Genomic DNA, 20,993 nt, shown 5'->3' with positions numbered 1-20,993 from the left:
GGACTACATAATTATTCAACAGGACGTCCTCTTTGAAAAAAGGTCTATAAAACAGCATCATAAAATGTAATTTTTTTTACGATTCACACTTTTTAGATTAACAACATAAATTGGCATCTTGACATTATAGACCTTTTTTCAAAGAGGCCACCCTGTTGAATAATTATGTAGTCCAGCAGAAAAACAATGATAAAACCATTCATAATTATTACAATATGCATGATACAGTAATTATGTATGGCTCTATCATTGTTTTTATGGCTGGACTACATAATTATTCAACAGGACGTCCTCTTTGAAAAAAGGTCTATAGCCATCTTGTTAGATGTTTTGTTTCGAGAGCTCTTGCAATAGTATCGTTCAACTTGGAGAGGGAATTTTGTAAACATAGAATTTTTTTATAACAGCTATTTGGGGGGTCGGAATTAGGCAGGGCTGTCGATCCTTTATGATGCCTACTGATGATACCCTGGCATTATCTGTTTTTCGAAAACGTAAGATTTATAATATATAAAATATAGAAATAATAAAATAATAAGTAATAAATAGTAGAAATCAATTTATTATACTGTACTACATCTAAAAATCTAGATAAAAATATTAGCCTCTAATCTAAAAACATTACCTCCGTGGCTCAGTATATTGGAAAGGGTGTAATCTGGCATTGATAGTTAGTCGAAGGAAAGTAAACTCGAGAAGTTGAGAAAAGCTGAAGTGAGTTGTGAATTTGTTAAAGCTTGACAAAGGTTTAATAGGCACAATTGTGGGTAAAAATAAATACGATAATGTTTAAAATTTTGAATATTTTAATAGGATTAAAAATCGCTAATTGATAATTTATCCATTTCTTTCTTAAAATCATCCAGGTCTTTTATGTTTGTCAATTTTGTTGGTAATTTGTTCCAGGGCCCCACCGTATTTGGTGTAAAAGAGTTTGCGTATATCTTTATCCTGCTTTGGATAGGGTTAAACATTCATTCCAACAATAAAACATTACTTGACACATAACTTAAAACACGTTGATGACAAAAAAATATTCCCCATGTGATGTTATTATTGAATAAATCTGTCAATAAGAATAAAAGTGGTCTCTTCTTATGACAGTCCATCATAAATGTCAACCTACTAACACGATCAATTTTTTTCTTTTTAGTTCTCAAATAAAAGCTGGAATTTGATGCAAGAGCTAGATTGCCAAAAAATCCTTTCTGACTGGATGATGCTTAACCTTCATTTGATGGGATGTTAATTAAACAAATCACACAGCAATTTCTTGATTGGACAAAATAAAACAATCAATATCGCTTTAGTGATTGGATAAAAAAATATTTGGCACTTTCAAGAGTATCTACAATCTACGATTGAACAAAATAAAACAATTCGCATATTTTCGAGGGGGTGAATTTTTCTTTCATGTTTTCCGATCCAAGGAGTCTTCATTATACCGTACTTAGCTATAACATAACAATCCAAAAGCCCCCTAGCAATCCAAAAGCAAAGTAGTTTTGAGTTTTGCAAATTCCCAAGATTAGCTTTTATTGATTGCTTAAGTCATTGTTGACTTTCGAGTCATTTCTGGAAATGGAAACACACAATATTGTCAAAGCTGTCCTTTATCACAAACTAAGATCAAAGTGATGGCTATTTTATGATTTAGAGTCATATTTTAATGATCCATAAATCATGTTCTACTTAATTATGTTCTGTTACGATTTTTCTGTTTCTTTTAGGTTCCCCATTCAATTAGAGTAATCTATTTTTGTTGTAGGGGGCGGTTATCCTGTTGCGTGGTAGCGAAAATATGTTTAATTCAATTCAATTCAAGTTTATGCTCATTTTTAATGTCATCACCACCTGATCTGGAACTAAAAATTCATCAGTGAATCCTTGATAGGTGCTTTTGCTTTGGGCTATTCCATTTTATATCCATACTTCACAAGGGGTGGACGATTATATCCAGCGGGTAACTGCAATTATTTTAAATTGAAATGTTTTTTCTTATATTGTATAAAAAGAAATTAAACAATCAAGGAAGATGGTTTTAAAAATGGTCTGGTTGTTTTGCATTTATTTGTTGATTTCTCCTGTCTTAACACAAGGTAAAAAGAACTCTTATTTTTGAGACAAAAACTTAGGGAAAGAAATATGATTACTGTATGTAGCTCAATATTACCCACCTTTTAGGACAATTTTTCATAATTTTGTAATTATAAAGTCTAACTGAGATCTCTCAAAGATTTTCCAAAACTTCACCCCGCTGTAACATACAATAGCGCTCTTGTGAATTATAGGACTTTTTTATTCAATATAATTATTTTATTGTAAAAAGAATATTCATTGCTATGATGAAACTGTATGTAAAATAGGGGCAAAGAAGTAGACAGAAAACCTCAGTATAGAAACAAAATTATACCTTTCTCATGAGTAAGGTCGGCCAGCTCTAAATTTTTTTTTTGTTTCCAGGCCTGCTGGTAAAAAATTTTTTCATCACCATCTGGCCACAATTCTTTTTTCTACATTGTCTAAGCTTCAAACTTTAAGCTTTGTCACACTGAAATTTTGTTCAGACATTTATTGGGCACTGTGTAGATTTTTACTATTGTCTTATTCTCAGATCCATGCATTGATTACATTCTGAATCAGGATGAAGATTCATGGAAGAGAAGCATTACTTACCAGAATGTCACAGATAACAAAAGATGTGATCGATTGGGTTGGAAAGAAGGATGGCATAGATTCACCAGTGAATCAGGAACCACCATGCCAACTGAATGTCCTTCATTAAATTCTTGTGGTAACGAAAGAACCTTAGCTTTCTTAATCTTATAATTCTTTTTTCAGTTTTCTAAACCAAGCTGAAATTGTTTTATCTAACTTAGATACGCAATTACAGTCCATTCACTTTAAGACTTTAAGTGTGCACTAATTTTTTTGCTACCTTCAATACTCAATAGGTTATGTTTATGACCTTTGATGCAAGAATCTTAAAGGGAAATAGTTATATATTTATGATTCATTATTATTAATATATTTACTGTGATTTTCCTTGAGTGTTCCCAGAATACTTTCAACACCAAAAGATTTCAGGACCCTATTTGAAACCATTATTGAGATTTTAGCCTGAGAAAATCAGACTTTAACTCTAAATATCGCGTTTTAGGTGGGAAATGCAATACCATAATATTAGACTTGGGCAAATTTCTGACCCAAACCATTTTGATTCTCCCAGAGTATTTTCAGAATACTTTCAACACCAAAAGATTTCAGGACACCATTGTTGAAACCATTTTTGAGATTTTAGCCTGAGAAAATCAAACTTTAACTCTAAATATCCCGTTTTAGTGGGAAATGCAATACCATAATGGCAGACTTTGGCAAATCTCTAACCCAAACCATTTTGGTTCTCTGAGAGTACAGTATTTCCAGAATACTTTCAACACCAAAAAATTTCAGGAAACCATTTGAAACCATTTTTGAGATTTTAGCCTGAGAAAACCAAGTTTTAGCTTGAAATATTGGCAATTAGCATGAAAACTCAATTTCTAGGGCGCCATTATGGATTTATAGGAAATTTTTGAAAACTCAAGTTTGATTTTTCCTGGAGCTTTCTCTGAAGTGTTTCATTGCTGAAAATTTCAAGTGTGTACCTTAAAAAGTTTAAAAGTTGTGGGTCCTCAAAAATGCTGCTTTCATGCATTTTGCTACCCAGAATCGGAGAAAATCAGCCTTTTTATCTTGAAATTGAAACATTGAGCGATCTCGCTGGGATTATTTTGTCTTTTTATGTTGAATATATATTATGCTAAGATTAATTATGTAAAAATTTGATACCGCTAACTTCATTTTTTTATTAAAATCACCAGGTACCATGTTCCCGATATGGACGAATGGTTCTCATCCAACTTCTCTAAATCAGGAGAAGACATTATCAGCCTGTATATCAACCCACATAGACTGCTGTTCCTATCCCTACGATATTAAAGTCAAGAAATGTAAAGATAACACTACTGGAGATGATTTCTTCACTTATTACTTGCCACCTGTACCTGGATGTGATATGGGATATTGTATCGGTATGTCGAACTTACTCAGACATTATTTTCAACCATCTTCTATCAGGAGGTTTGACGTATGGCAGGGTGTGTACATGCATTTTTTCCTTTGGAAAATCATCTCAGCATTTTTAACTAAAATTATGTGTATTCGATCCCTTTATTTTTAAACTAATTAAAAAATTAAAGTTAAAAACTTAACGCTTCTGGTTTTTCTTTTCACCATTAAATTAATCGCCCAAGGAAATATCTTTCAATAAACTAATTGAGTTTTAGATATTATCACTTTCTTCCTGGAAATTTCCAGTAAAACTAAGACAACAATAAGAATATTTTTGTTTTGACTTAGATTGTGCATGATGAAATAATACTTTAATGGGATAAACTTTCGCGGGGATTAAATTTCGCGGATTTCGTGGATTTGGGTGTCATCTGCAAAAATCCGCGAAATTTTTGAATTTCGTGGATAGGCCCATCCGCGAAGTTTAATCCCCGTGAAGGTTTATCCCATTAATGGAAGGTTTCGTGTGAATAAAATTTTTATTGCTTATTATTTCATTTAGGTCAGGAAAATCCATGTAGTCCCGATGTTTACAATGTTTATAACTTAACGACAATTTTTCAACGAAGCACTGGAAACATTGTAGCCGCAAATATAACAAACTTTGTTTGCGATATCGATATAAACCCTTATAATGTTTGGCAGAGGTTTATCAGCCCAGCTGGCGATGAAATGCCTACAACATGTCCTCCTCAGTTTGCATGTGGTAAGTTTTTTTCCTTCTTCTCTATTAAGTTTCTTTCAGCTTGTAGATTGTGACTTTGACAAAAGGACGCATGGAGTCCAACATAATATGTTTTAGAAAAGCTACCGTAAGTTCGATTGTTTCTTGAATCTGTATGTGTGACTTTATCAAATCAGTTTATTAATGAGCTCTCCCCTGTGGTAACGGTCATCACGTCATCACACCAAATGTTTTGCTCATATCACGATCATGAAAATTGCTATAAAATAAACTACAATCGTGGACGAAAATTGTGAGATTAGAGTAGAATACAAGCTTCTTCCTCTCCCCCTACTGGCAATGTTTAAGGACATTGGAAAAGTTGTTGGGGAGGCCGTTCGCACCAAACATTGCCACTGAGGGGGGGAGGGGGCCGTTCCAGTGTTTTTCTCAAACATTAAGTCCATGATTGCAGTTCATGCTATCACGCCTAAATTTTCCTTACGCCACTTGATTACATCACGTTATAATCTTTCACTGTCACGGCAAAAAAATCGCAAAATAACGGCTAGAGGCTTTGTTACCCCATCTAATTTATTTTTATTATAGGAACCCGATATCCTGTTTGGCTTAATGATACGTACCCGACAGTATATAACCATGCAAAGAGTGTCAAAGCTTGTATCAATGTTGAGGGACTTTGTTGTTTCGAAGAAATGCCAATCCAAACAGCAAGATGTAAAGACAATGTAAAAAACGAAGATTTCTTTGTGTACAAGCTAGTAGAGATTGGTTTGGCCTGTCCTGTCGCTTATTGTATAGGTAGGGTATTATTTAGTAGAACCGTATATCACCATATTTATCTTTAACAAGCTTTTTTTTCGGGGGGGGGGATTACCAGGATAGGAGAATGTGGAGTGCAAACCTCTGACAAACCCCAATACCTCCAAACCTTTAGATGCTACAGTATTTCATCAAGCTGTTCTTCCTATTGCATGTTTTCAGGTAATTTTAAAAGAACTTCCAAGCTGTTCTTCCTTTTGCATGTTTTCAGGGCATTTTAAAAGAATTTTCGAGCTCTTCTTCCTTTATATTTTTAAGGAATTTTAATTAAATTTGAATCTTTTCCACTGGGAAATAAATGAAACATATCCGCTTTCATATGCAGGAAAAGAAGTAAGATGTCCTGCTGGTCAAACATCAGCTACTGGATTTACACCTTGTCATGGTAGGTTTTGATTGTCAAGTATATAAGCAAGTGAATTTGTTTACCTAACAAAAATAAAGCATAGAATTACTTAGGTTGCACGCATCTCCTCTAATATGTTTTGATATAGGGGATTCTAATCGTGAATAAATTTCCCGTTTGAGATTTACCCAAAATTCGGGGGTAACCTGCTTCATTTTTTTTTAAGGTTTAGAAATCCAATAATTGTATTAACCACTGGCCATTCAAATTTATAATTCAATTTTAATGAAATTTAAAAATCTATTATATAAAACTTACTAATAAAGCTAAACAAGTTTCTAAAACTCCAAAACACAAAAACGAAGCAATTCTCGGATGGGAATTGTATACACGATGCGCATCCCCTATATACCACAATAACCGCATGTAGCATGTAGCCTAAGAATAATTTGGAAATGGTGTAAGTGTTCGAACAGATTGTACGTTAACTCCGGCCAGCAGAATTGCTAAAATAGCAAGCCTACTGGATTGATTAACGTGAATATGCACAGGCGAAGAGCCGATTATTTAGACCTGTGAAATTTGCCGTTCGCCAGGTAAAAATAAGATGCCTGTTCGTACTGTATTCGAAATAATATAAGCAAGGACACAACTTTTTGAGGGTAGATAGAAAACCTGGCCCACCTCTCTGGCCCGGGCCATATGGCCTACCCTTGGCCTACCCTTTGGCCCACCTTACAGCTCTAAAAAAGATTTGATTCTTATCATTCTGAAAATCTGCAAACCAATTCTGAAGTTGGACTTTGGTTTTTCTGGCATTTAGAAAAACAACGAGATTGAAATAAACAAAAAAAAATAAAAGGTTTTGAGTCTGTATTTTATACACCTGACATAGATTAAGGGGACCCCCGGGAGAGGGTCTGGTTAAGTCCTGTACGGGTGCCAACAAACCCCGTAGCGCTGTTTCTTCAACTTTTCAGGACTTCGGACCCCTTTTTTCGGAATCTTCACCCAAAAAAACATAAAGTATCAAAACCTGGCGAAAAACTTTGACGTTGACCCGAACCCGACTCGAACTCGAGATCCCTAGTGCAAGAGCACAATGCGCTACCATTAGGCTAACTTCTGTTGAAATTAATTATTAATTTTAAGGGTCTTATCCCTTGGTCAGATAAACAAGACCTACGTTAAGAATATATCACCCTCAATTTTGCCACTTTCTTAAGAATAATTGACCCTCTCATCCAAAGTACACTATTCTTATTAAAAAAAAGCATTTAGAAGATTTGACCAATTGTTTGTCGTAAAACGGCTGATGCAATAACGCCATAACGCGCTTTATGATGAGGCCCGGAATTCCCGAGTTATTTTTTCCGAGTTAAAAAAACCGAGTTAAAAAAAACCGAGTTATCCCGAGTTATGACGTCATTTTTGGAATTTAGTGACGTCATTTTTCATTTTTTAACTCGGGAATTTTTGCTTCCTTTAACTTTCCGAGTTATTTTCCATTTTTTAACTCGGGAATTTTTGCTTCCTTTAACATTCCGAGTTATTTTCCATTTTTTAACTCGGGAATTTTTACTTCCTTTAACTTTCCGAGTTATTTTTCATTTTTTAACTCGGGAATTTTTTCTTCCTTTAACTTTCCGAGTTATTTTTCATTTTTTAACTCGGGAATTTTTTCTTCCTTTAGCTTTCCGAGTTATTTTTCTTCATAAAAAAACACCAGCTTTAATCTATTGATCCCATACCAACCTAAATCAAAGACATAACCATCCATTACCAACTAGAAAAACCTTAACCTGCTTAATAAAATGAAAAATCAACAAACAAGTGAATAATTGAAAAGCAAGAACTGAAGTTAAAACCTGCTAGATAAACAAAGTGTAAGCCTTTCAAAAATATTACAGCATAAATACTGTGTAAATCTCAAAAAATACAGCAGGTAAGTGATGAGATAAAGCTATTTCAAAATTATATTCCTCCCTATTTCATTAAGAATACTGTAAGTGACATGACAAGATTCTCAGAAAAATTCACTGAGTCCTTCCCCCTTCGCTGTAAAAATTTTGAATGAATCACCAACAACGATTATTGAATCAATTATTTCACAGATTATTCGTAGATTTTTATGAGAGATGTTAAAAAATAAATAAATAAAACTGTCCAGAGTGCACACACTCACCAAATCAACTTACAGAAAAACATCAAAAGTTTCCCGCGCGCGTGTGACCTTTGCAAAACATTCGAATTATGAATCGAATCTTTTTGTGTCATAAGGCTCTAATTAGACTTGCGGTTAAAAAACGTTCCGGGGGTCAAATACGCTACTTTTTCAAAGTGGAAAGTCTTTAAATGTTGACCTGAGGCAGCATGAGGGTATATTGTTATTCGAATGTTTGCCCCCGTCTTTTTATAAAAACAATTCGAACGTCAAATCCCATTCTGCGCAATGTGAAGTGAAAGATACTGGACACTTGTTCGAAACTGAAAAACGTGCGATGCAAAAATAAGAAGAGAAAACGTGTTGTGTTCATTTCATAATCTTGACATAAAGTTTGTCGCCATTGCGCCATAAAGTTTGCCATGTCGATTGAAAAGAAATTTAAAGAGAGATGAAAAATAACTCGGAAAGCTAAAGGAAGCAAAAATTCCCGAGTTAAGAAATGAAAAATAACTCGGAAAGTTAAAGGAAGCAAAAATTCCCGAGTTAAAAAATGGAAAATAACTCGGAATGTTAAAGGAAGCAAAAATTCCCGAGTTAAAAAATGAAAAATAACTCGGAAAGTTAAAGGAAGCAAAAATTCCCGATTTAAAAAATGAAAAATGACGTCACTAAATTCCAAAAATGACGTCATAACTCGGGATAACTCGGTTTTTTTTTAACTCGGTTTTTTTAACTCGGAAAAAATAACTCGGGAATTCCGGGCCTCCTTTATGATGAAATCATAATGAAATTATAGCGCATCCCGACGCACACATATCATTATAACCTGGTTGTCCGATAATAAAATCGGGGAAAAAAATGTTTGAAGGTGGGCCAAAGGGTGGGCCAAGGGTAGGCCATATGGCCCGGGCCAGAGAGGTGGGCCAGGTTTTCTACCTACCCACTCTTTGAGGTGAATTTGCTTCGTTTGTTTTTATCTTGAAATGTAGATATCTTCTTTTTAAATCCCTTACTACCAGTCCCTTCAGAAGTCGACCGCTCCTGATAGATATATTTGACACGAGATGGTTGAAGAGGTGTTTATTTTTGAGTTCGTCAGCGTTTACTTACAGAGACAGGCCTTTATACTATTATAACACTGAAATATATATTTATTCTATTTTATTATAGTACCAAGCACAACACCAATTACCGCACTCAATACCACAACAGGTAATTATATTGTAAGCAAACATTGCTGGTCATGTTTTTTTTGTTTCACTTTAAAAAAAGTTACAATATTCCTGTTTTGTGAAACTTTCAGATATAAAGAAGAACATGACAAAAATCTTATTATTAATTCGGCACGTGTTTTTCTTTGCACGAAATCGTGGCACATCTTTCTGGTACTTGCTCCATGGAATATTTGTGTTGGATACGGGAAAAAAGTTTTTCGTTTGATTGAATTGAATTATTAAGAGTTTCTTTTCATTTCTTTTAGTTCCTGAGCAATTACCAGGGGACAAGGGTTCAGCAAAATCGAGAAGTATTCTTCATCAACCAGGAAAGTTGGTAACCATGGTATCAATTATTCTCGCTACAATGATGATTTAAGTCAACTGAAACAAAATATTATAATTCTACTAATATCTTTGGTAGGGAAGTGCTAGTGAAAGAGTTAACATAATTTAAGTTTAAAATCAGGCTAATCAGAGAAAAGCAGAGGTCTGACAACTTTTTTTAGAGCCATTTATTTGATACTCGAGATTATAGGGTCATGTATATTTGGATATTCTGCCCTGAAACATTGTGCACAAAATCCAAAAGATTGGCACGAGTAAAGGAGGGCTTATTAGGCATCTACCCAGCTGGCACACAACATTGTTTCAAGATTTCAACGTTCATTTAACGTTTTATGGACGTTGTGAAGGTTAGATAAACGTTGAAACAACGCTGTGTGCCAACTGGGTAAGTAACCAAAATAATGAACTGGTCCTTACATTTTTTATTGAAAATATTTAGAATTAGGGTCATGTGTTTTTGTATATTTTGGAGTTTTTACAACGTCGGCTAAAGATTTATTCCTGTGTATTTTACCGAACCAGTTCTATATTCTCTCCAACTCCCACAGTATACTTGTACCCTTAGTTCCCGAGGTTCCGAGATGAAAATATACCATATACCCTCTAGTTCCCCGTCCTGAGATGGGAATATACCATATACCCTCTAGTTCCCCGTCCTGAGATGGGAATATACCATATACCATATACCATATTATACATAGTTGAGATGAGCAAGTAAATGCTTTTCTTGTTGTTCTGTAAAATTCAGAAATTTTTATGTCTTATATAAAAAGCCCAGACTGTATATTTTGTCGTTAAAAACATTATGTAATTATTAAATTTTCAATTTTTTAGAATTCTGTTTAATTTTTTTTATCGCCGTTTGTAAAGTAATATTTTTATTTCATGTTTTTCCTAAAAATGAAAAATTCCCAAAATAAAAATTCCCAAAATAAAAATTCAAACATTAAGCTTGATTCTTTCAAGTATGATAAGTAATAGTTATCACACGGTACCGAAATATGATCTCTCGCTTACCAGGCCCCTTTTTTGAACGCGGTCTTGTATTTGTACAATGCAATATGAAATACAGCATTTATTTATACGCATTTTTAGCCAATCAGATTGCTCATATTTTTCATGTTGATGATAATGGATGATGTACTTTTTGAGGTGTATTTTGTTCTCTTTTGAGATTTGATTTTGGGGTTGTGTACACGTTTTTTTTAAGAAACATTAGGCTCTTGCTCAGAATGCTTAAAATCTAAGAAACATCAAACCCTGGAAACATGCTAAGAATGAGAGAATAACACTTTTCGATTCGTTTTTCTTTTAAGAACCTTTCAATCCAGCCTTCCATGTAGTCTTTTTTGTACAGTCCCTGTAAGGTTTGGAAAAATCAGAAAATCAAATTTCAGTCTCACTAAGGGTCGGTGTTTTTATTTATTTCATTTTTGTTATTCACCTAGATATTTATTTATTTAGTGACGTCAAACGTCAAACTGGTTATCCGAATGGCTTCGATTGCAGTTTTTTAAAGGTATTAATTTTTCATAAATTCATATGCGTGAATATTCATATTCGATGAATGTGTTACCTTTTTTAGTTAAGCATTCATTCAATGATTCTCTTTTTACTTCCTATATTTATTATATAGGTTTGTGGTTTTTTGAGTAGTTCGAAACAGGTGGTTCATGCTTTCACTCATGTGTATGGCACTTCTGGTTTGACAAAACCATCAACGGTTATCATGGGTCAAAATGGTAAATAGTTTATTTATAACGAGAAGATCTGAGTTGCATAGGTTGTTCTTCGGTGAATTTTTTTTTATTTCAAAAACCTTGGCTTGATTACCTCATAATTAGTTGAACTCGATCATGTATTGCTGGATATTGCTGATATTTACACATGCTCTGATGTACGGCGAAGCATCAACACTTCAAACATACAACTCTGGAATCCGATTCGAATCCAATATATTTCCCGGTTTTTATATCGGTTTTGAGGAGAATGAAATATTGGAAAATTCAAATGAAACGTTATTGTATTTAAAAGAAGACAGTTTGGTATCCAATAGAACTTTATGGTTTGTTGAAAAGCAAATCGAATGTAACAAAAATGATTATGATGGATTCTATCTTCGTTCGTATACTTACCCTCAATATTATATGTCTTTAACGATTAAGAATACACTTCAATTGACCAGATCATCTGATTCAAAAGCATGTCTCATAGCAGTAGATAAAGAAAATGGTACAGTGACAATCGAATTCTCAAAGTCTACAGACTATTCTTTCTTTGGACTTAACGCTGTTAACCATACTATTGACTTTGTGACGACCTCTATGGTAGATGATAACATATTTTTCGAAACTTGGAAGCCAAAATATAACGGTGAGTTATTGGCAAGGCTATGGTTCTAATCGCTTTCATAAAAAAACACAAATAGTCCAATCTCACTTTTTTTATAAGCAACCAGGTTACTAAGGCTCTAGCCCTGAAAATAAATTACTATCTCGTCAAGTGTAAAAGTTTTTTAGATAATCTAAGTATGGCAAACGGTAGCCTTTGACAAAATAAACATAATGGTGTAATATCAGGGTAGTCAGGACAAATTTTTCAGAAAATAAGCTACAAGGTCGAAATATATTGAGATTTTAGTGTATTTTAACGTTTTTCAGAATTTAAAGTTCGGGCGAGAATTGCTATTTTAGCAATCCAACTTTCTATTTCGATTTCGAAGGGGCTCGGTGGCTTCTAGGCTATATTCCCAGCCTTACTTGAGCAAATTTGAGCTTTTAAATCCTGAGATTTTAAGGTCCTAAGGCTTAAGTTTCATGTTAAAACTCTACTTTCCAACTGTAGTTTAACGCGCTTAAAAATAATTTGTGTTGTTCAAAATTTCGCAGGGAAATATCCTTTGTCTCAAATATTTTGGCCATGTATGATTGTAGAATACCAAGCAACTCAGACCTCACCCAAAAAAATCGAAGTTGGTTATAAGAAAATGTGTATCGAAGACAGCAAACCTTTTTGTTTAGTTAATCTTTTATTTTCATTACCGTATTGCATCGAATATACCCCCTTTTTTAAACGCCCTCTAAAGCAAATAAGCCCCCTCTTGAAAGGGGGGGGGTTTCACGTTTGGCGGAGGAGCGGAATCGGCCCTTTTTTCGGACGGAGTGGCGGAATTTGGCGAAAATTTAGACGGAATTACGGAGATTGGGTTCTATGACGGAGACGGAAAATTAGACAATTTTAGTGCGGAAAAACGGAATTTAGCAAAAAAAATTGCGGAATTTCGGAATTGGTAAAAGATATTCCAAATTTGCGGAATTTTCGACAAAAATATTGAATTTCAAAGGAATTTTCGGTGACGGAATTTTGGTTCAATTTAAGACGGTTTGACGGAAATTGGAGAAAAAATTGGCGGAATTGCGGAATCGGGTACCCCCTGAAACCCCCCCCTTGAAAGAACAATTCTGGCTTTTTCGGTTACTAAGATGATCAAACTTCTCAGAAAGGAAAAATTTTCATTTGACACTTCTTCCTAAAGGAGAAGACAGAGATAGAGAATCCTCTTGATAAAACCTTTAAGTGTGTACTCTCGGGTACCTAATAGCCGGGGGGGGGGGGGTGGAATAGGCGGGGGGGGGGTTTGAATAAAAATGTCCTGGGTGGAAAATTTTCGAAAAGGAGGCTAAATACAGCAGAATTAGGGCGAAAGAGGGAACTTTCAAAAAATATTTTTCAAAAATCAATAAGCGGGGGGGGGGGTTGGAATAAGAATGTCCTGGGTGGAAAATTTTCAAAAAATTAATCAGCGGCCCCCTCCCCCCGACTATTAGGTACCCGAGAGGCGAGAGTAATAATCCAAATATTTTAATTTTTCATTTTAGCACACGAGGAAACAAAGGGGAACTGTGATAGTGGTAAGCTTTTCTTCATTTTTGCTTTTTATAAAAGCCCTTATTCAAAATCTAAATGGATTCTTACATATTTTAAATTATTTTCCTTTGTGTATGCAGTTGAAACAAAATTGGGTCAAACTGCGCCACCTATTAAAGAAACTATCTTTGTAAAAATTAAGCGAACGAAGCGACTACAAATTTGCTCGGATATTTTCCCTCTTTTTAGCCGAAAATATTGCTGATTTAGAGTAAAAAAAACAAATGAGCACCGAAATTAGAAATCGCAGACACGCTTTTGCGGGGAAATGACTTTTTTTCAACGCTGTAACGTCTATTCCACTTTGTGACTTTTTCGAATGTTTTGAGCCCAGGTTTTCGGGCTCTAAACATTCGATTTTTGTACGTCACTTTAAACGTTTGAAGCTCCTGCGGTATCAAAAAATCAAACTTGCGTCAAAACACTCGAAAGACTTCTATTTTTTGAAAATCGTCAAAGTGGAATTCACTAAGAAACGGGATGAAAAATCCCGGTTTTTGGTGAAGTACTCGCTATGAAATGACATACTAGTAGTGTAGTTTACAATATAATTTCCCTGCTTCTTGGTGTCTCAAATAAATCGACCGCTTAGTTTGCTTGAAATAAACTACTTTGATCAGCTATTAAAAGACGTAGTTCAGTAGTTATCTTCCGGGGCTGCTAGAAGTATCTTACTAGCCTAACAAGAGAGGCTCTTGTTGAAATTTTGAATTTCAAATAGGCCTCATGCGTATGTTTTCGCTATCTAATAAAATCATTTTTCGAAATGGAAAACAGATCTTTTTCGAAAATCTTTTTATTTCTCATTATACTTTAGCTGGCGGAGCATGGAGCATATGGAGTGATTGGAGTCTTTGTAGCTCATCATGTGGTAATGATGGAATACAAAAGAGATATCGAAAGTGTTTCTCTGATCAATGTTTGATTGAATTCGATGTGGATACCAAAATTTGTAATCGTCAAAGGTGCCCAGGTAGCTAAACGTAAATAAAATCTGGCCCTTATATCGTACCCAGATCCACTGGTACAACTTTTTTATTTTACTGAGATGGACTTTGGTACAATCCTAAGCTGTATCAGAAAATGAAATCGATGAATGAACGAAGGGACGACTTCCAAATACCTTTCTTTTTATGATACTGAGAAAAAGTTCTTTCCTAATCCCATGGTTTTGGTGCACTGATCTAATAGACGATATTGGCTTAACGTGAAAAATCTGATTTGACCCCTGAGAATTGCCCACAATGCATTGTGCAGAAAAAAGTTCACGGTGAAATTCGTTCTGCACAAAGCATTGTGGGCAATTCTCGTGGGTCAAATCTGAGTTTTCATGTGAAGCTGATATAGTCTATTGTTCTATCCCAAAATTATAAGAATTCTAGCTTTATATCTTTATTTATCCATAGAGCATTATTTTCAATTTTCCTCAAAATAACTTTATATGATTATCTAGTTTAAAGTTTTGATAACACAATAATTTTGATTTTCTACTTTTCATCCAGTACAAGCAGACTACTACACAACGCTTTGGAAATGTTATTACTGGCCTCCCGTTCACGGTCAATGGAGCAATTGGTCAACTGTAAACGAAACATTCCAAAACGAGACGACGTGCCCAGGGAAACTGTCGCTCGCAACACGACAGTGCGATTCTCCGACACCAGAGTATTGCGGAATGTATTGTGGGTCCAGTAGTATCAAGATTGATATATTTCCTGGTATGTGACGTGACTTTTCAAATAGGACAAGATATCTTTGTTTTTCTTTTTTGTGGGATGAACCATTTTAATCTTATTGGTATCAATAATCTTCTGTTCCTTACACCTTGGAGGGAGGGGGAAGGTATGGAAAAAATTGGCATATGCCCGGCTGGTAATGAAACGCTAAAAAAGAGTTAAAAACTGGAGAAAATTGTTAAAATTCATACCCTTACAGTGCATTTTTTTCGAATCTTTAACTCTCTTTTAGAGCAAAATAATCAGAATTTTCGGGTAAAAATGTGCAATTGTTCCTGGATTTGCCGAAGTTTCCACCCTTACCTGCCCTTACAGTGCATTTTAAAAAAGTCGACCCTACAGTGCGTTTCTGCTATCTTTGAAACATACCCTTAACCGCCGCACATACCGCCGCCGCTCAATTTGCGTAACTACCCTCCCCCTCCGGGCCTTACATTTCTGTTGACTATGACTTGTTTAAAAGGTTGTTATAACAGTTATTTGACAAATTATTTCAACGGAGGTGAAAAGAAAAATAACTTGATGTATCTCGTGAAAAAAAGCTCCGACATTATTCAATCTTCTTTAAATTAGATGTATAAAGCATCAAAAGCATTTTATATTCCCACCGGTCTATAAAACAAATACGAACCTATCTCTGGAACTCAGGAACTATTGGATCTTCTGAATTGAAAGTTTTACCAATGATAGGTTTTGACCACCTAAGTTGCTGTGAGAAATTTCAGAGGCCCCTTAGATGCATGAAGGGTATTTGTAAATCATCTCTTTTTTCTAGTGGATGGTGGTTGGTCTAGCTGGAGTGGTTTTTCTTCTTGCACACTAAGTTGTGGAAGTGGTACGCAGTATCGAACACGAGCTTGTGATAATCCTGCAAGTCAATACGGAGGAAAGCATTGTGAAGGCGATGAACGAGAAGAAAGAGCATGCAATACCAATCCATGTCCCGGTAAGAGTAACCAACGCCATGGGTTAGCGGATTTATCTTACTAAGATTTGTGTTTTCTTGACATTTCTTGCTATATTTTATTCCCTAGATCCTGGTCACTGAGAGTAAAGGTAGATAATAAGCATTTGTCCCATCCTCGATTTTGTAGACCAAAACTTCGGTTCTCTGTAAATAGTTTCAACCAATTCTCCACACTCGTTGGGTTTTTGATTGAGGAGAGAAATGACAAGAAGTCTCAGTATTTTCTCAGCCATATAGGGCAGAATAGAGCTTATAGAGTAACCCATATGATTAGGAGCTTGGAAAGTATTAACTGCAGCGAATCCCAATGATGTGGTTTATTAATTTAAAACCAGATCTCTGAACACTGTCGAAATTCAACAAGAGTTTGTTAACTTGGCCCCAAGGAATCTTAATTAAGGCAATTAAGTAAAGATTATAAAGATAATGAAAAGTGTAACGTCCCTTATCATGAACTGCTAGATGGACTCTAAAACAACACCACCTTCTATTTGTTAAAAGTTGACGCAATTTATCTCTTTGTTCTAGTGGATGGTGGTTGGTCTAGCTGGAGTGGTTTTTCTTCTTGCACACTAAGTTGTGGAAGTGGTACGCAGTATCGAACACGAGCTTGTGATAATCCTGCACGTCAGTACGGAGGAAAGCATTGCCAAGGCGATGAACGAGAAGAAAGAGCATGCAATACCAATCCATGTCCCGGTAAGAGTAACAAACGCCATGGGGAAATTAGCGGGTTTATCTTACTAAGATTTGTGTTTTCTTGACATTTCTTGCTATTTTTTATTCCCTAGATCCTGGTCACTGAGAGTAAAGGTAGATAATAAGCATTTGTCCCATCCTCGATTTTGTAGACCAAAACTTCGGTTCTCTGTAAATTGTTTCAACCAATTCTCCACACTCGTTGGGTTTTTGATTGAGGAGAGAAATGACAAGAAGTCTCAGTATTTTCTCAGCCATATAGGGCAGAATAGAGCTTATAGAGTAATACATATGATTAGGAGCTTGGAAAGTATTAACTGCAGCGAATCCCAATGATGTGGTTTATTAATTTAAAACCAGATCTCTGAACACTGTCGAAATTCAACAAGAGTTTGTTAACTTGGCCCCAAGGAATCTTAATTAAGGTAATTAAGTAAAGATTATAAAGATAATGAAAAGTGTAACGTCCCTTATTATGAACTGCTAGATGGACTCTAAAACAACACCACCTTCTATTTGTTAAAAATTGACGCAATTTATCTCTTTGTTCTAGTGGATGGTGGTTGGTCTAGCTGGAGTGGTTTTTCTTCTTGCACACTAAGTTGTGGAAGTGGTGCGCAGTATCGAACACGAGCTTGTGATAATCCTGCAAGTCAGTACGGAGGAAAGCATTGTGAAGGCGATGAACGAGAAGAAAGAGCATGCAATACCAATCCATGTCCTGGTAAGAGTAACCAACGCCATGGGGAAATTAGCGGGTTTATCTTCTTACCCAGCGGCATTTAAGTCACCCTTCTCTGACAGATTTTGGATGGTAGTTCTTCTGTAGATATTCTATAAGGGTTTTCTTTTTGTGTCTATCGTTAGTTTTATATATTCATACTATCCTTGATTCAGTTATCAAAGTTTATCGTTTTGCATGGAGATTAATTGCTACAAGTAGGTCAAATTTTGTTTGGGTTATTAATTTTTGCATTTTTTGTGATGAATTTTTACTGTTTTTGTCAGGTTGCCGGTCAGGTTGGACCCAAAGGGATCATGAATGTTTTATGTACATTCCAACCCAACGTACTTGGAGTGACGCTGAAAGCGACTGCGTAGTAAAAGGTGGACACCTGGTGACTGTGTACAATGGTGATAGAAAGCAGTTCATCATTGATACATTTCTTAAAGCGTCGAATACTGAAATTTGGATTGGTAAGTTCAATCTAGATTTCAGGGTTTTATTTTTACATAAAGTGTTTCTGTTTCATATCAGACACATATTTCATATCAGGACGAATAGGGATACCCTATAGTTATATTGTGCTGAATAAATGAAGAAATCGTATTCTTTTCCTATTTCTGACCAATCTTACTCCACATCCGTGTCAATTCAATGATGTGAAAAAGCTTGTAAATTAAAATTAATTAGTAAGCAAACGATATCACTCTTATTTAAAAACAAAACCTTTAAAATATCTCAAAAATTATAGAATCTTTGGCGGTGCAAGGATATTTTAAGTACAAAGTGTAAAGATGAAAATTAATAACCTTAGAGAAGAAATTTGGCAAGAAGAAATCTTAGTGAATGAGCTTGTGAGAATAAATTAAAAGAAAATTAAATTTAGCGAGAATTTATTTTGGCGAATGACCTATAAATTTAAATTTGGTGGAAAGAATTGTTGGCGAATTTGACAAAATTTTTAGGCAGTTCGCCAAAATTTCTTCACTTAAGGTACATTAGGAGAAATCTTACCAATTATTCAGCTGAAGCTGTTGTGTGTTTTTTTGCTATCGTAAAAGGTATGAACGACAGAGACACAGAAGGAGTATTTAAATGGGTCAGTGGAGTAATGTATGTGGCTGGTCAGAACTATTACGATGATTGGGGTCCTGATGAGCCAAATAACATGGACCAAACACCATTCGGTTACCCTGGGCAAGACGAAGACTGTGTCCAAATGAAAACACAAGATAATTTTCAATGGAGATGGAATGATGAATTGTGTGAATCTAATCTTTCTTATGTATGTGAAGCTCCCCTGGCGTGAAGCTACAGCATAGAACAGTCAAAATCATGATCTCTTTTTATTGGTGATCTTTTAAGTTTTGCTCCTATACGATTAGAGTAGTAGTATATTCACTGACATTTGCTCTCTACAATCAAGGTCATAATATTTGAGAAAAAGGGAAATTTCCCAGGAAGTTTCAAAACCACGATTGATTTGTAAGTGCTCTAAAGTAGGTTCGAAGGGTAGAGTTTTAACTCTGAGTTAACGCTAGACTCAAGGCTTAGGACTTTAGGATCTGAGGATCCAAAAATTCAAAAATAGTCCAGTAAGGCTCAGAATATAGCCTAGAAGTCTGCCAACCCCTCCCAAATTGAAATATTCGATTAAATTAAAGAGATAGTCCAAAATCGACTTTCTCGCCAGAACTTTAAATCTTGAAAAACGTTAAAATAACCGGAATTCTCAATATAATTCAACCATGATTGTAATGTATAAACTTTTGATTTGTTGTATTTATTTTAGTAAGTTGTAAATAATTTCCTATGATATTATGTATATATGTTTATAGACAAAGCCCAAAAAAGCGTAGAATGTTCATACGTACCCTTGGAAAGATAAACGACGGCCGAAAACTATACTCTTGTCTCCCGAATAGACGTCCCCGCCCCCCGCTAATTGCTAAGAGACAAAAAAATCCATCCCCCCGCCCTTATTAAGACTCCCCCCCAGCTAATTAAATTCGAATAATTCAAAATACACCTTTTCGACCGTAGCCGCTAATTGCCGCGCGGGCATTTTTTACCACCCTTAAACCGTCCCAGTCTTTTTTATGCGCCTGAAGACAATAGAAAAATATGTAAAAAAGGATTGGATCGAGTTTAGGGTGGTAAAAAATGCCCGCGCGGCAATTGGCGGCTACGGTCGAAAAGGTGTATTTTATTACAGTGTAGATAGACCTTAAACTTGTTAAAATTTTTCTTTTTGTTAGTATTGGTTCTTATTTTACGTGCTTATTTGTTAAAGTTTCTTTTTTGTTGTTGAAATTGATATCAGTTTAAAAAAATTCTGTCTTCAAATTACCCCCCCCCCTTACCAAAAAATCCCTTTAAAAATATGTTTCTCAGAAAGGTCTTTTGATCCTTCCAACCCACTAGAGGGATTTGTTTATAATTACTGTAATTTTATTACAGTGTAGATAGACCTTAAACTTGTTAAAAATTTTCTTTTTGTTAGTATTGGTTCTTATTTTACGTGTTTATTTGTCGACCGCCGGAGGCGGTTTCTTTCATAGTGGTACGCTAATCTCGTTTTGCCTTGGCTCGTTACTTTGTCTACCATTTACTTTCGGTTTTTTTAACTAGATTACCCAGGTGTTTCTCTTTTTTTTCTCTGAATGTCTTTTATTCGGAATTGAATAATCAAGACATGAAAAATGGCTATATTGTAATCTATTTTCAATGAATAATCTAAAATGTACTGGAGATGATATGTAGGCGTTGATAATGTGCGCGCGCTCTTTCGCGAGCGTGAGATGCGTGATGGAAGGCGGTCGTTTCAGTGTGGTTTACATCCACACTGTGACCTAGTCGACCGCCGGAGGCGGTTTCTTTCATAGTGGTACGCTAATCTCGTTTTGCCTTGGCTCATTACTTCGTCTACCATTTAATTTACTTTCGGTTTTTTTAACTAGATTACCCAGGTGTTTCTCTTTTTTTTCGCTGAATGTCTTTTATTCGGAATTGAATAATCGAGACATGAAAAATGACTATATTGTAATCTGTTTTCAATGAATAATCTAAAATGTACTGGAGATGACATGTGGGCGTTAATAATGTGCGCGCGCTCTTCGCGAGCGTGATGCGTGATGGAAGGCGGTCGTTTCAGTGTGGTTTAGATCCACACTGTGACCTAGTTGCCCCCGCAGGAGCGTAGCGACGAGGAGGCACTCATAGTTTCACGCATAGATATTGGACTG

The 20,993-nt window shown here is 35.3% G+C and overlaps 2 protein-coding genes across 2 annotated transcripts; both read left to right on the top strand.

Annotated features, from left to right (window-relative positions):
- The first annotated feature begins 1,986 nt into the window (after positions 1–1,986).
- On the top strand, positions 1,987–10,160 carry LOC136808188 (uncharacterized). Its single transcript, XM_067064725.1, has 8 exons — positions 1,987–2,099; positions 2,615–2,794; positions 3,864–4,073; positions 4,616–4,819; positions 5,387–5,599; positions 5,946–6,005; positions 9,304–9,345; positions 9,614–10,160. The coding sequence occupies exons 1-8, from the start codon at positions 2,036–2,038 to the stop codon at positions 9,724–9,726; spliced, it is 1,086 nt and encodes a 361-aa protein (XP_066920826.1). The 5' UTR covers positions 1,987–2,035; the 3' UTR covers positions 9,727–10,160.
- Positions 10,161–11,331: 1,171 nt separating this feature from the next.
- LOC136808187 (uncharacterized) lies at positions 11,332–19,841 on the top strand. The gene is made up of 9 exons (XM_067064724.1): positions 11,332–12,068; positions 13,574–13,606; positions 14,440–14,595; positions 15,125–15,340; positions 16,134–16,304; positions 16,854–17,024; positions 17,578–17,748; positions 18,033–18,221; positions 18,810–19,841. The coding sequence occupies exons 1-9, from the start codon at positions 11,552–11,554 to the stop codon at positions 19,055–19,057; spliced, it is 1,872 nt and encodes a 623-aa protein (XP_066920825.1). The 5' UTR covers positions 11,332–11,551; the 3' UTR covers positions 19,058–19,841.
- The last annotated feature ends 1,152 nt before the right edge of the window (positions 19,842–20,993 follow it).

This window comes from Clytia hemisphaerica, unplaced genomic scaffold (genome assembly GCF_902728285.1).
Source record: "Clytia hemisphaerica strain Z4C2 unplaced genomic scaffold, Clytia hemisphaerica genome assembly, whole genome shotgun sequence".
Taxonomy (NCBI): Eukaryota; Metazoa; Cnidaria; class Hydrozoa; order Leptothecata; family Clytiidae; genus Clytia; species Clytia hemisphaerica.
The sequence above is the reverse complement of the archived record's forward strand: the minus strand, read 5'-3'. Positions and strand labels throughout refer to the sequence as shown.

Coding starts and splice junctions, on each gene's coding strand:
- LOC136808188 (XM_067064725.1), top strand. CDS start 2,036: ATGGTTTTAAAAATGGTCTGGTTGTTTTGCATTTATTTGTTGATTTCT. Junction 2,795..3,863: donor TCCTTCATTAAATTCTTGTG/GTAACGAAAGAA, acceptor TAAAATCACCAG/GTACCATGTTCCCGATATGG. Junction 9,346..9,613: donor CGCACTCAATACCACAACAG/GTAATTATATTG, acceptor CATTTCTTTTAG/TTCCTGAGCAATTACCAGGG.
- LOC136808187 (XM_067064724.1), top strand. CDS start 11,552: ATGTATTGCTGGATATTGCTGATATTTACACATGCTCTGATGTACGGC. Junction 14,596..15,124: donor TAATCGTCAAAGGTGCCCAG/GTAGCTAAACGT, acceptor CTTTTCATCCAG/TACAAGCAGACTACTACACA. Junction 17,025..17,577: donor CAATACCAATCCATGTCCCG/GTAAGAGTAACA, acceptor TCTTTGTTCTAG/TGGATGGTGGTTGGTCTAGC.